Source organism: Beta vulgaris, chromosome 2 (genome assembly GCF_026745355.1).
Source record: "Beta vulgaris subsp. vulgaris cultivar EL10 chromosome 2, EL10.2, whole genome shotgun sequence".
NCBI classification, from domain to species: domain Eukaryota; kingdom Viridiplantae; phylum Streptophyta; class Magnoliopsida; order Caryophyllales; family Amaranthaceae; genus Beta; species Beta vulgaris.
In genome coordinates, this window is record NC_079203.1 from 40,258,611 (window position 1) to 40,271,838 (window position 13,228).

General features: G+C 35.9%; 4 protein-coding genes and 1 non-coding gene across 5 annotated transcripts; 2 read left to right on the forward strand and 3 right to left on the reverse strand.

Moving 5' to 3' along the window:
* The first annotated feature begins 4,200 nt into the window (after positions 1 to 4,200).
* Positions 4,201 to 4,861, forward strand: LOC104886545 (uncharacterized). The gene is made up of 4 exons (XM_057392988.1): positions 4,201 to 4,255; positions 4,336 to 4,409; positions 4,478 to 4,537; positions 4,631 to 4,861. Exons 1-4 carry the CDS (start codon positions 4,201 to 4,203, stop codon positions 4,859 to 4,861), a joined length of 420 nt encoding a protein of 139 aa, XP_057248971.1.
* Positions 4,862 to 7,612: 2,751 nt separating this feature from the next.
* Positions 7,613 to 9,424, reverse strand: LOC130589363 (protein FAR1-RELATED SEQUENCE 5-like). The gene is made up of 2 exons (XM_048639075.2): positions 9,137 to 9,424; positions 7,613 to 7,884 (listed from the first exon to the last, which is right to left on the reverse strand). Exons 1-2 carry the CDS (start codon positions 9,420 to 9,422, stop codon positions 7,628 to 7,630), a joined length of 543 nt encoding a protein of 180 aa, XP_048495032.2. The 5' UTR covers positions 9,423 to 9,424; the 3' UTR covers positions 7,613 to 7,627.
* A 531-nt stretch (positions 9,425 to 9,955) lies between these two features.
* LOC125494990 (uncharacterized) lies at positions 9,956 to 11,284 on the reverse strand. The gene is made up of 2 exons (XM_048639076.2): positions 11,066 to 11,284; positions 9,956 to 10,445 (listed from the first exon to the last, which is right to left on the reverse strand). Exons 1-2 carry the CDS (start codon positions 11,129 to 11,131, stop codon positions 10,098 to 10,100), a joined length of 414 nt encoding a protein of 137 aa, XP_048495033.1. The 5' UTR covers positions 11,132 to 11,284; the 3' UTR covers positions 9,956 to 10,097.
* Positions 11,285 to 11,374: 90 nt separating this feature from the next.
* Positions 11,375 to 12,624, forward strand: LOC104886546 (hypothetical protein). The gene is made up of 2 exons (XM_010670996.4): positions 11,375 to 11,855; positions 12,521 to 12,624. Exon 1 carries the CDS (start codon positions 11,640 to 11,642, stop codon positions 11,841 to 11,843), a length of 204 nt encoding a protein of 67 aa, XP_010669298.1. The 5' UTR covers positions 11,375 to 11,639; the 3' UTR covers positions 11,844 to 11,855; positions 12,521 to 12,624.
* Positions 12,035 to 12,108, reverse strand: TRNAV-AAC (transfer RNA valine (anticodon AAC)). Its single transcript has one exon. It is a non-coding gene; the product is annotated as a tRNA-Val (tRNA).
* Positions 12,625 to 13,228: the final 604 nt, after the last annotated feature.

The window sequence follows — 13,228 nt, forward strand, 5'->3', positions numbered from 1 at the left end:
ACTTCTTTCATCACAACCATACAACTTAACTGAATTGCAAAAAGTAAAGGCTATAACCCTATCCCATCAAAAATAACCAATGAGAATGAGTTATTAGTTTTGTCAATCCATGACATTACAAAGATTAGTGGCACGCATATTGCAACTAATCTTCCTGGTTTTTCCATAAGGGTGTTTCAATCTGTTTTTCCTAAAGGAAATGTTGCCTATTTGAAAAAAAAAAGTATCAAAAAGTAAGAGAGAAATTCCAAAAAGTAAGATAAAGATTATGATAAGTTATATATTCCCTTAAGTTTGAGAGGCCCCAATGAATCTCTTACATGGGCAGAGTATAAGGATGGCCTCTATTCCACCAAAACTGCCTATATGCTTGGTTAGGGGGGAGATATTGATGTGTTTATATGGCGTGGATGGAGATATGGGGTATGGAAACTTCTCCAAAGATTAAGCACTTTTGGTGGCGGTTATGCTCGAACACACTTCCTACTCGAGCTCTCCTTAAACATCGTGACATGCTTGTTGAGATCCCTGTTTTGAGTTTTGAGTGATGACAAACCACATTGAACTATTATATTGCATGCATGTTTCTGTTTACATGTGTAGGTGCCAAAGTACGAGTTCAATGGATAGAAAGACGAAGCTTGTAAAGCCAAGTCTTGAAGAATTGCATGAAGACCAAGATCATGTTGTAGCATTTAGGTCTTAGATGCAATGTAAGTGGTATAAAGGTGTTGAATGATGCACTATAAAGGTTTGAAACTAGAGAGATGAGTTAGTTGTGGATGACAAGAAACCTCGGTTACTTGTCATACACAGCTACAAGTAAACTTGGTTGATTGGAACAGCCTGGGAACATATCTGAACCAGTTCTCTAGGGTTTATTTCATGCATTCGTATTGTAGGAAAGTTTTCTTTCCGCGCAAAATTAATTTTCAAAATACACAGATGCATGGTTTGTTGTGTGAGCAAGATTTTTTAAGTATGGTAAGTGTGTTATATGATATTATACTGATTTTATTTGATATCAAATAAAATCAATGAGTATATTTTCCTTGGAATAATTTCCATACTTCCGAGGAAAATATACTCTCATAATATCATGTAACATTTACTTACCAAAGACTTATTTAAGGAGTTCTGCTAGCACACAAACAGTGGGGAGCTTTTGCACGCATATTTTCAGTATACTCTAAGCAAAAGCATTCTCTCTCTCAAGCTCTCAAATCTAGCACAAACCCTAATACCACATAGATCTTAAACTACTCTCATTCTAAGCGTGTAAGGCTGTTTGTTCTTGAGAGAAAACTTGTTGTAAGTGAGCAAATTGTGAGTTTAGTTTGCTGGGGAAGATGATCGGGGATCAACTTCATTTGAACCATCATAGTTGGTGGTTGGGTCGGACTTCCATAGGTGGAAGTTGGGGAATCATCTTGTGCATAGGTGCATAAGTGATTGAGTGTAATTCTTTTGTTATTCTGAGTTGGTTAATAAAAGAGTGAGTGAGTGGAGGACGTAGACTTATTAGAAGTCGAACCTCGTTAAATCCTTGTGTTGTTTATTCATTGCTTTTATTTCCGCTGCTAGAGAACTGTTCCTTTACTGTTCTTACTATAATCGAAAAATTTACAACATTCGGACAAACACTCAATTCACCCCCCCTCTTGAGTGTCACTTGCACTTACAATGCTTGATGCTGATACTTGCCTTTGGTGTGGCGCTTCAGATGAAACGAGGAGTAGAGTGGTTACAAGGGGTTGGTGGAACACGTGGGGGAAAGTTGGTGCGATTTGCTGGTGGCGTGGAAGCAATGTGATGTGAAGCTAAGACAAAGAGCAACGATTCTTGCTTGGAGTATATGGATGGAGCGAAACTACAAAGTTTTCGAGGATAAATCATCGCTAAATGCGGTGATTCTTACTCGAGTCACACGTCTAGCCCACGAGCATGATACGTACACAACGCAAGTCCGGGCGCTCCATGTGCCTCGTCATCCAAGGAGTGCGAATAGTTAGGAAGCACCCCCTGTGGGTTTGGTGAAAATTAATCTGGATGCTTCTTTGATAACTGAAGATTGGATTGGTTTGGGTGCTGTAGCAAGGGATGTGCATGGAGATGTTCTCTTTGCGGCAACTCGGCGCATTCGGGCATGGTGGCCTCCGAAAGTTGCCGAAAGCAAAGCCCTCCTGCTTGTCATATCATTAAACTTGCCAATACCCATGGTTATGATAATATCATTCTCGAATCTTATAGTCAAGTGCTTGTCAACCGTTTATCTAGAGAAGTAGTTTTTTATTCTGATTTTGATCATGTTTTGGAGGATATTTTGTCTTTTAGTTGTCATTTCAATTTCATAGTCTGGTCTCATGTCAAGATAAGTGGGAATCTTGTCAAACACCATCTTGCCAAGTTAGTCCCTTTTGGAGTAGAGCAGGTCTGGGAATTTGGAGATTTCCCCTTATGTACTTTCGTATGTTTTAGCACATGACTAATATATTGGTCGTTTCCTTAAAAAAAAAAAGTTATATTTTGATAAACTAGACTGGATAATTGTTGATTTTTTTGTTGTTAAACCTAACTTATATTTTTATTAACTTTGCTTAACGTCAACTCGTTTTTCTAGAACTTGATATAATTTGCTATACTTATCTTTTTCATTGCTGAACCGATTCAGAGCCTTAGAGACGAGAGATATAAAAAAATTAGTTTTTTTTTTCCAAAATACAATAATATAGTAAAAGTTTGCTAGTGGAAACCATTCTCATTACTTCCGAGGCCCCGTTCTTTGGGACTTGGAGAAACTGAAATTGAAGTGTGAGAAATTGTACTGTACTGCTGTCTAAACTCTGAAATGAACTGAACTACGAGAAATTAAACTAAATTAACTAAATCCAAAAGAACAAAACCTTAGTTATACATTTGTCATCCCAAGATCCATTTGAGGGTTTGTCATGAAATGCTGCAGCCTGCACTCATCCACTCGCATGACAATTTTTGTCAATGAGTGTGATCCAATTTTCCTAGTCATGGTTTATGATCTATTCTCATAATACTACATGTCATGGATAAAAGTGATCCAAACATGCTATTAACACTAATTATACACTTTTCAATACGTTACATAATTAATTACGTACTTGTACTTTAGTACTTTTTAAATAGATAATAAGAATTCTTCGGGTTACCTCTACACAAGGCCCCATTCGAACGTCCATTACAAGTCTAACACCCCTCAATACCCCTACATTTATATTTCAAGCAAATTACACGAAGTAAGAATTAAATCTTAAATTTTACTAATAAAGATGAGAAATTCACCACTCAAGTTAACCCTAATCTCTACCTACATTAATATATTACTACCTGTTTTTTTGGTACGTCGTAAGGCGAGAGCTGATATACCCATAACAGCTATTGGGTAGCAGTTGCCCATAACCGGGGCAATTTAGTAATTTCCCATGCTACAGTCCCCCCCTAAAAAGAACAACCTGAATTTATTAGTTTTTGGGTGGGTTTCAAAAAAAAAAAACGGAAAACAGAGAAAAAAAGAGTTTGAGAGTGCGAAAGAAAGTCCGAAAGAAAAAAAAACCAAAAAAGAACCAAAATTTACATGCGAAATCATGAAATAAGAAGTGAAGTGTTCAAATCTTCTATCATCAACAAAGCGATGGTGTAGAAAGTGCTGTCAAAAACGTGGAGGAATTTCGAAATTGCGAATTGACTTACATTGATTCAAGGTTGAAGAAGAAAAGTTGCAATTGAGGTAATTTCTGTTTTCGTTGAAGGTTTATATATATGTAATTTGAATATTTTAGGGTAAATTGTTGATATGATTAGAAATTGGTAGTGGTAGTTGGTTGTAGAAATTTCTGTGATGTTTTTGTTTGTTTTTCAGCTTAAATTTGTTTAAATATTTTGTTATTTGTACGAAAAATGTAGATGATTCAAATGTGTGTAGATGATGTATTCGAAAATTCATCAAAAATCATCAGAAACCTTCGTTTGTGTTTTTGACAGCACTTTGATCATGTTTTGATCTGTTTTTCGTTTCTTTAAATACTTGAATGGTTTGTGTTGCAATTATTTGATATGTTTTTGGGTTGCAATTGTTTGTGTTGTGAATGTTGTGAATTGTAGGAAATTTAGGGTTTCGTTTAATGTTATCATGTTTAGGATATAATTGTATAATTGTAATGTGGGATAATGAGGAAGAGTGGTGGAAGGTCGAGTGATAGGGAGTATGTTTCAGAAGCTGAATGTTTGGAGGTAATGTAATTGATAAATGGTGATTTGTTGATTTTGGTGAAATTTTGAGACATAACTCTGAAAATTTGACAGCAGCAGGAAGGTGTAGGAAATATAAATCGAAGAAGAAGCGTAAGAGCTTAAGGGACGATGGAGTTGGGAAGCAGGTAATAAAAAATATGAATAGAAGAAATCATGAAGGTTGTAATGATATTAAAAACATGTATGTATGCAGGGTGGAAAGCGTAAAAAAGTGGTAGATAAAAAACTTGTATTGAGTCCAGAGATATTCAGAGTGAGTTAAAATATTTGCGATGTTTTGTTGGTATAACATAGCTTGTTAATATGATGCAAAAGTGATATAAAGTGTTATAAATTGGGTTTGCAGGGTATAGAAAAATCTGTAGGCGGTGAAGTGAAGTCGCGCGGTGAAGTGCTGAAAACACAACTAGCTAAGTGTAAAGGGGCGCAAGCAAATGTAAACTGTAGGGTTGAGACCTTAGGTAAAATTATTGGTGGTTTTTGTGAGATGAAAAGGCAATGGGTTAGAGACATGGGTTTTGAGGGATTACTTTATTTGAGGGGAAGAGATTACCACGGAATTTTTGCTATTGGTTGATGACATTGGTAGACACTTGTAGGAATGTGATAATGTTCCCGGGGGGATAGAGTACCCTATGGATAAGCGACAGGTGCATTGGGTATTAGGTATACCTCATGGACCGAAAAGAGTTCCACTTGTAGCACGAAATGAAAATGTTAAGAGGGCAGTACTAGAAATACAGCAGAAGTATGGTTCCTCAGTTGGTATTCCTATGGTAAAGGTAATTGAGAAGGTTGAGGGGATAAGTCATTCGGAGGATGAAGTTGAATTCAAGACTGCATTCTTGATGCTTGCTTTGTGTGATTTTTTGTGCCCAACAACATGTAGAAGGTTAGAGAGTGACTTAGTGGTTGCATCAACATTGGCCGTGGATGCTCACAAATATGATTGGGCGTCGCTTGTATTGGATAAGTTATTAGTACATGCGCGTCACTTTGCAGAAAAGTTTTACAGGGAAGGGTATGCGAAAGGTTGTGGAGGTTGCACGTATTTTCTTGCGGTTAGTGATATATTATAATTGTGTATTTATTATATTTGTGTATTTGTTATATTTGGATATGTATGTTTGTAGATGATGATAGAATATTTTATTGTCTTGCAAAATTGATATAGATTATGTACTCTGATCGATTGCATCGTCCTCCTGTGTGTTGGGGATTATTTCCGAGGTTAAAAGCGTGGTCTGCGAAAGATGTGACTGAAGCGAAAGAAGCTGATCGACAAAGTGGGAAGGGAGATTATGGGAATATTGGGGTATGAATTATGGTTTGTTGTATGTTACATATTAGTATAAAATATCCTAACTTATATCTTGTCATTAGTGCATTGACTTGGCGTACGGTGAGAAACATCTGTTAGTTGCGAGAGACACGATGAGACCTCAATGCATGTCTTACGAGGTAGTAACTTATTGTTACTGTTGAGCATTTTAAACTTTAAATTTGTAAGTTGTACATTAAAAGTTTGCAATAATGATGACCAGATTGCTGCTCTTGTGTTGAGTGGAATGGGATTGGAAATTAATCCATTGCACCGTAATCGTAATGCATTTGATGATAATTTGGATTCGGATTCTGATCACGGCCCAAGTCGTAATCGCCGAAGAGGGCCAAGGGACAAGCTTAACCCTTATCAGCGCAAAATGCAGAAGAAACGTGTTGAAGAATGTCGAGGTTTTATGAATAACAATAACATAATTTTTTATTTTAATCTTGAACTTGACTTCATATATGTTATTTATATATTATGAAAACTAGGTTGCAAACTTTGAATCTTGAACTGGACTTCATATATGTTATTTATAAATTATGAATACTATGTCTTTTTATTTGAATCTTGAACTGGACTTCATATATGTTATTTATAAATTATGAATACTATGTCTTTTTATTTGAATCTTGAACTGGACTTCATATATGTTATTTATAAATTATGAATACTATGTCTTTTTATTTGAATCTGAACTGGACTTCTATATGTATTATATATTATGAAAACTTGTTGCAATCTTTGAATCTTGAACTGGACTTCATATATGTTATTTATATATTATGAATATATGTTGCAAACTTTCAATCTTGAACTGGACTTCATATATGTTATTTATATATTATGAAAACTATGTTGCAATCTTTGAATCTTGAACTGGACCTCATATATGTTATTTATATATTATGAAAACTATGTTGCAAACTTTCAATCTTGAACTGGACCTCGTATATGTTATTTTTATATTATGAAAACTATGTTGCAAACTTTCAATCTTGAACTGGACCTCATATATGTTATTTTTATATTATGAAAACTATGTTGCAAACTTTCAATCTTGAACTGGACCTAATATATGTTATTTATATATTATGAATACTAGGTTGCAAACTTTTAATCTTGAACTGGACCTCATATATGTTATGCGTGTTTATTATGCGTGTTTATGAAATGTTGAGCAACTATATCATGTTGTATGTGAAGGTGTTGAAGTTGAAGATGAATGTGGTGGAGGAAGTGAAAGTGGTATGGGAGGTGTGGGAGGCAGTGGTATGGGAGATGTGGGAGGCAGTGGTGGTGTGGGAGGCAGTGGTGGTGTGGGAGGCAGTGGTGGTATGGGAGGTGTGGGAGGCAGTGGTGGTGTGGGTGGCAGTGGTGGTGTGGGAGGTGTGGGAGGCAGTGGGTGTGGGTGGCAGTGGTGGTGTGGGAGAAAATGGTGGTCTGGGAGGGGAGGAAGGCAGTGTTGGTGGTGTGGGAGTTAGTGGTGGTATGGGAGGAGGAAGTGAAGGCAGTGGAGGAAGTGAAGGCAGTGGAGGAAGGCAAGATGGCAGTGGAGGCAGTGGTGGTATGGGAGGAGGAAGGGAAGGCAGTGGTGGCAGTGGTGTAGGAAGTGCAGCAGCAAGTTCGTCTTTAAGTAGGGTGATAAAGTTGGTGAGTCAACGGATAAAATTTTGAGTGATGATGGTGATTGTGATGGTGGACCTAGTACATCGAGGTATGAGTGGGGATTTGCTTCGATCCCCCTGTTGTTGGAGACAATTTAGGTCCTGAAAGCTCTGCGGCGGGAAACTTGGAAACCATATCAGGAAGCTTAGGAAGCTTGTCGCGAACAAAAGGATCATCGAAAGTGAAGAAGAGTAGGAGGAAGCGGGTTACAAGAGCCAGTGCAAGGATACGTGATAAGGAATTTAATGTTCAACTTATACCTTGAGAGTATCCAAACTTCAAGTCAAAGCTAATGAAGTTTATTTATGATGAAAAACCGGACGCCAATGCGTAAGTTTCTCTATTTTATCAAGTAGTACACAGGTATTTATAGTAACATTGATGTGTATTTGATGGTTTGATGGTTTCAGGGAAGAAGTCGTCATTTGCGCGAACCTCCATTGCTTCACAATACCTCTCCGCAAACTCATACAACCGAGTGTGTTTGTTCACATACCCGTCAAAGAAGCTGTTTATACTCTCTACTCTTTGTGTAGTCTTCATTCCCGCCCAAAACATGTGTCTCATGTATGCAGGAACCCACATTTCTCTTTCCCGATATAAACCTGTAATATATAATATAAAAATAACATATATGAGGTCCAGTTCAAGATTGAAAGTTTGCAACATAGTTTTCATAATATATAAATAACATATATGAGGTCCAGTTCAAGATTGAAAGTTTGCAACATAGTTTTCATAATATAAAAATAACGTATATGAGGTCCAGTTCAAGATTGAAAGTTTGCAACATAGTTTCCATAATATAAAAATAACATATATGAGGTCCAGTTCAAGATTCAAAGATTGCAACATAGTTTTCATAATATATAAATAACATATATGAAGTCAGTTCAAGATTGAAAGTTTGCAACATAGTATTCATAATATAAAAATAACATATATGAGGTCAGTTCAAGATTCAAATTGCAACATAGTTTTCTAAATAATAAACATATATGAAGTCCAGTTCAAGATTGAAAGTTTGCAACATAGTATTCATAATATATAAATAACATATATGAAGTCCAGTTCAAGATTCAAAGATTGCAACATAGTATTCATAATATATAAATAACATATATGAAGTCCAGTTCAAGATTGAAAGTTTGCAACATAGTTTTCATAATATAAAAATAACATATATGAGGTCCAGTTCAAGATTCAAAGTTTGCAACATAGTTTTCATAATATATAAATAACATATATGAAGTCCAGTTCAAGATTCAAAGTTTGCAACATAGTATTCATAATTTATAAATAACATATATGAAGTCCAGTTCAAGATTCAAAGTTTGCAACATAGTTTTCATAATATACTTCCTCCGTTCCATAATAAGTGAAACACTTACTATTTTAGAATGTTTCAAAATAAGTGAAACATACCTTAAATGGAAAAAAGAAAGTTATAAAATGACAAGAATACCCATCACAAACTTGTGTGGTTTACTTTTCTCTCTCCTCCTTTTGATAAAGAAAAGGGTATTTTATGACTTTTTGGCTTTTGAAAGTGATGTTTATTAAATCTTGTGCCCAATCCCTATGTTTCACTTATTATGGAACGGAGGAAGTATAAATAACATATATGAAGTCCAGTTCAAGATTCAAAGTTTGCAACATAGTATTCATAATTTATAAATAACATATATGAAGTCCAGTTCAAGATTCAAAGTTTAATATAACACAGCAAGTCTATTTGACAGCAAGAAATTGGTGCTATTAATCTCACCTTATCATAGTATATCATAGTATTTAAACACCGTTAATTTCAACACTACACCTAATTTAATAACAATTTAATAACTACATAAATCTTACCTCCAAGCCAACCATTGTCAACAAGATCATACTTTGCAATTACATTGTTCCAATTCTCCTCAAATTCAGAAGGATCTAAGCTATCATATATGGCATAAAGAAGATCATCCTTAATATCTTGATATTTCTCAAACATGCCTAGCTTTGAGCAAAACTTTTCAGTTATGTGCCACAAACACCATCGATGTCGAGCTTCGGGCATAGATGTAAGCAATGCCTTCCGCATTGCCGCATCTTGATCTGTAAGAATGCCCATTGGACTTTTACCACCATGCAACTTAGCCATGTAGAGAAAACCCATCATAAGTCTCCGTATTCTCGTGAGAAATTAATGCACAACCTAGTAAAATACTCTGCCATGATGATTAACCCCTACAAAGTTAGCAAATGGCAACTCATACTCGTTAGTCAAATACGTTGCATCAAAACAAACCACATCTCCAAACTCTTCATATGCTACTCTACTTCGAGCATCAACCCATAGAATATCTTTAATGTCATATCGTCATCCAATCTATGCATACTAAAAAAAATTTTGATTGTCAGAACTCATTTTGTTGAAATACTTTAGCATAGCATTCGCATCACCTTCTTTAAGTTTCAACCGTTTCACCTTACTCACTTCATTGCGCAAATCACGTTCAGTTACTACCCAATCCTCTACCCCGTTCCTCTCCCTAGCAAGGCATCCGTGAATTTGTGGTATCTCCAACCCCGAGTTATAATCGTTAAAAAGTTTCCTTCTAACATGATTATACAACTCCTTTTCCTATACATACTAATGTATCGAGACTTTGACGGCGTTGGCTCGTGGTTTTTATGTTCATTTATAACTTTCTTAACTTCCCACTCCCCTTCTCATTACAAGTAGCATACATCATGGCAGTACAATCACATTTCTTTGACTTCTTCGTATCTAAATCATCATCAATCACAGAATCTGTCACCACCCTACGCCCGTTTACCCGTTTCCTCCTAGCCGGCCTACCATAACATTCACAAGTCCATGTTGTATTACGCCTCTTCCTTTCTTCACAACCTGCTTTTCTTCTATATGCCCCACCCGAACGCACAACCCCAAATCCTTCCTGCTTCCCATATTTTTATAAAAACTATCCACCGCTTCCAAGTTAGGGAATACCATGCCCACAAACGGTGCAGGAACAACCTCATTTGCCCCTATTTTGCACCCACTCACCTTCCCAGTATGAGTTAAAGCAACAATCTCGTTGCCTTGCACTTCATCTATGCCTTCCACAAGAACATCTCCCACATACATGTCTCCATTTATTTCAACTAAATCAACATCCTACATGTTAATCATAAACAAACAATACGACAAACTTACATCCACCCATCCTTCAATTATAATACACCAATTCATGATACACAATCTCATACCAACTAACCAGATTCTTGAACCTTCAATTATAATACACCAATTCATGCTACACAATTTCATACCAAAAAACCAAATTCTACATGCTTCAATTATAATACACCATTTCATGATACACAATGTCATAACAAATAACCAAATTCTACATCCTTCAATTATAATACACCATTTCATGATACACAATTTCAAACCAAATACCCAGATTCTACTTCCTTCATTTTTCATACAACAACATCAAAAACAACAAATTGCTTTATTTCATAAAATTAATTCTATTTTTCTCATCTCATCTTCACAACATTCATCTCATCTTCAAACATTCATTATTTTATACAACTAACGCAAATTCTTCTACTATTACATGTAAAACAAACGGATATTCTCCCATTACTAGTCATATAATAAATTTACACTTTTTCCTAAATTTTCAGAACAATTGTAATATAACCTAAATTCAATTTCATTCATCATTCTTAATCATGTAAAACAAACTAATTAACACATAATTACAAAAATTTAAGCCACAATACCTCTTGCTCAATGGAGATCATCTTTCCATCAACACTTGCTCCAGCTCCAGCTTCATCTTCTTCCATCTTCCAAACGGCTATATTTCACCTATTTTCTTCCCTCTGTTTTGGCGCTGACAAGTTCCTTTTATCTCTCTCCTTATATCTTTCCTCTCTCTTTAGTTAGTTTCTGTTTTCCCACCTATTACTGTTTTACCCTTACTTTTCCCTCTAATATCGAATTTACCCCGATTATGGGCAACTGTTTGCCCATAGCTGTTATGCAAGGATACTTTCTCGTCGTAAGGCTTCCTCATACCTACACGATTACAACACGAAAAAGAATAGCATCCTTACCAAGAAAGTTCCAATTCAACGTAAACGGTGAACTTTCTAGACTCGTCTTCCAACCTTCCAGATTCTTTTCACCCCATCACCAAGTCCATCATCTTTACACAAACACATATACATATTCTCCTCTACAATCCCAACCAATATATACTATCATATTTTACCATCACCCCGAAAGAACAAAGTCAACACATAAAACTAAATACTTGTTATCTTCAACGATCATCATATACCGACTACCGTCATGTGTTTAGTGTTTGTGGTGGATGAAGACGAGAAGGTGATCGGCCGATACACGGCAGGTGGTGCATGCCCCTACTGCGGTGCTCAAGTTCAGGTTATGGATGTTGAGAAAACATGGCGTTTATGTTATGTTCCTTTTTATTTTCGCACCAAACGCAAGTTTTCTTGCTCCTTTTGTAATCGTCCTCTGGTTCTTCAGTATTGAATCTTTCTCCATGTGAGTGCTAATCAATAATCATGTCTTGTTTGTACAAAAACATGTAAATATCATAGTTTCTTGTTTTATTATACTATTATCAGATTATGGTTTCATGATTCGAAAGAGAAAATTGTGCCTTTTCTCTATCCATTTTCCCCGAGGTAGACGAGCAAAAAATAAAAAAAAGGCAAAATAAATGGCGTCGCCCGGGTTCGAACCGGAGACCTTCAGTGTGTTAGACTGACGTGATAACCAACTACACCACGACACCTTTCTTGTTATTTAAAACCTTATCTAAGAAATAACATGTTTGCCAGCGTTGGCATTTTCAACTCCCATATTTGGGTCTCAGACATACTTTTTATCGAAATTTGATCAAATTCTGTACTGCTTTGTGTTCTTAAATTTCTACCTGGTGTTAGTTGTCAATCATATTTCTAGCGTTTGCTCGACTCATACTTAAGTGAATTGTTTGAAAAATATGTACTATCCAGAAAAATTTACTCCCTCCATTTTAAATTATAAGGCATGTAAACCACTTTTACGCATATTAAGAATTTAATTAGTTTTAGTTAGATTTGCATAGGTAATAAGAATTGACATTAAATATTCTATTGATAATAGAAAATAATCTATAATCTTATCTTGATAGTATAAAGTTACATTTAATTTTACTCCAACAGACAGCCAGCGAGGCAGCGTCGCAGCGATCGTCATTATGTATCAAACATTCAAACTGATCTGCTTTATCTCCCTCTATAGTCACATACCGTGCAGCAGCCAGCAGGTACGCTATGTCCCCGCCAAAGTTGCATTGAGATGCATCAGTCGTGCATATCATCCGACTGTCATGAAATTTATGCCTATCTGTCACATGATATACAGTATCAAATGTTATGTTAGTGAAGGACTTCTTTTACCATTTGAAACCAGTATGTAACAGCTAAAAGAATTTACATTGCTCCCCCTGATGACCTTACAGTAAAAATTGTACACTAATGCATCAAGCGTAAGCCAAGACAGACATTTGCTTCATTTCTAACCAGCTTTTTGTAATGTGTGCTACATATTCCAACTGGAGAAATCACAGAACTTATAGGCTCTAAAGTGTTTGAATTCATATACAATTGACATGGCAACACTGCCAAGACATAATTACATACACCACTCGAAACAGTTAAATTGCAGGGAAACATAAAGCTTGTGGAAAATTCTTGCTGAAATGAACACATTCATAGAACAAGCATATGGCTCTGAATAACTTAATCAACTAAAAGAAACCATCCCTAGTAGACCAAAAAACTTTCATATTCGTTATGAAATTTGACCCTATTAGACAAGCATGATTATATACTCATGCTGCCTTCTGTAACAGTAAGAATGAGCACGAG

Bases quoted from the DNA above. Each gene is read 5' to 3' on its own strand.
- LOC104886546 (XM_010670996.4), top strand. From the start codon at position 11,640: ATGTGTTTAGTGTTTGTGGTGGATGAAGACGAGAAGGTGATCGGCCGA.
- LOC130589363 (XM_048639075.2), bottom strand. From the start codon at position 9,422: ATGGCTAAGTTGCATGGTGGTAAAAGTCCAATGGGCATTCTTACAGAT. The intron at 7,885-9,136 runs GTAAGATTTATG...TATATATTACAG, and splicing joins TGACAATGGTTGGCTTGGAG to GTTTATATCGGGAAAGAGAA.
- LOC104886545 (XM_057392988.1), top strand. From the start codon at position 4,201: ATGAGGAAGAGTGGTGGAAGGTCGAGTGATAGGGAGTATGTTTCAGAA. The intron at 4,410-4,477 runs GTAATAAAAAAT...GTATGTATGCAG, and splicing joins ACGATGGAGTTGGGAAGCAG to GGTGGAAAGCGTAAAAAAGT. The intron at 4,538-4,630 runs GTGAGTTAAAAT...TTGGGTTTGCAG, and splicing joins TGAGTCCAGAGATATTCAGA to GGTATAGAAAAATCTGTAGG.
- LOC125494990 (XM_048639076.2), bottom strand. From the start codon at position 11,131: ATGGAAGAAGATGAAGCTGGAGCTGGAGCAAGTGTTGATGGAAAGATG. The intron at 10,446-11,065 runs GTATTGTGGCTT...ATTAACATGTAG, and splicing joins TGATCTCCATTGAGCAAGAG to GATGTTGATTTAGTTGAAAT.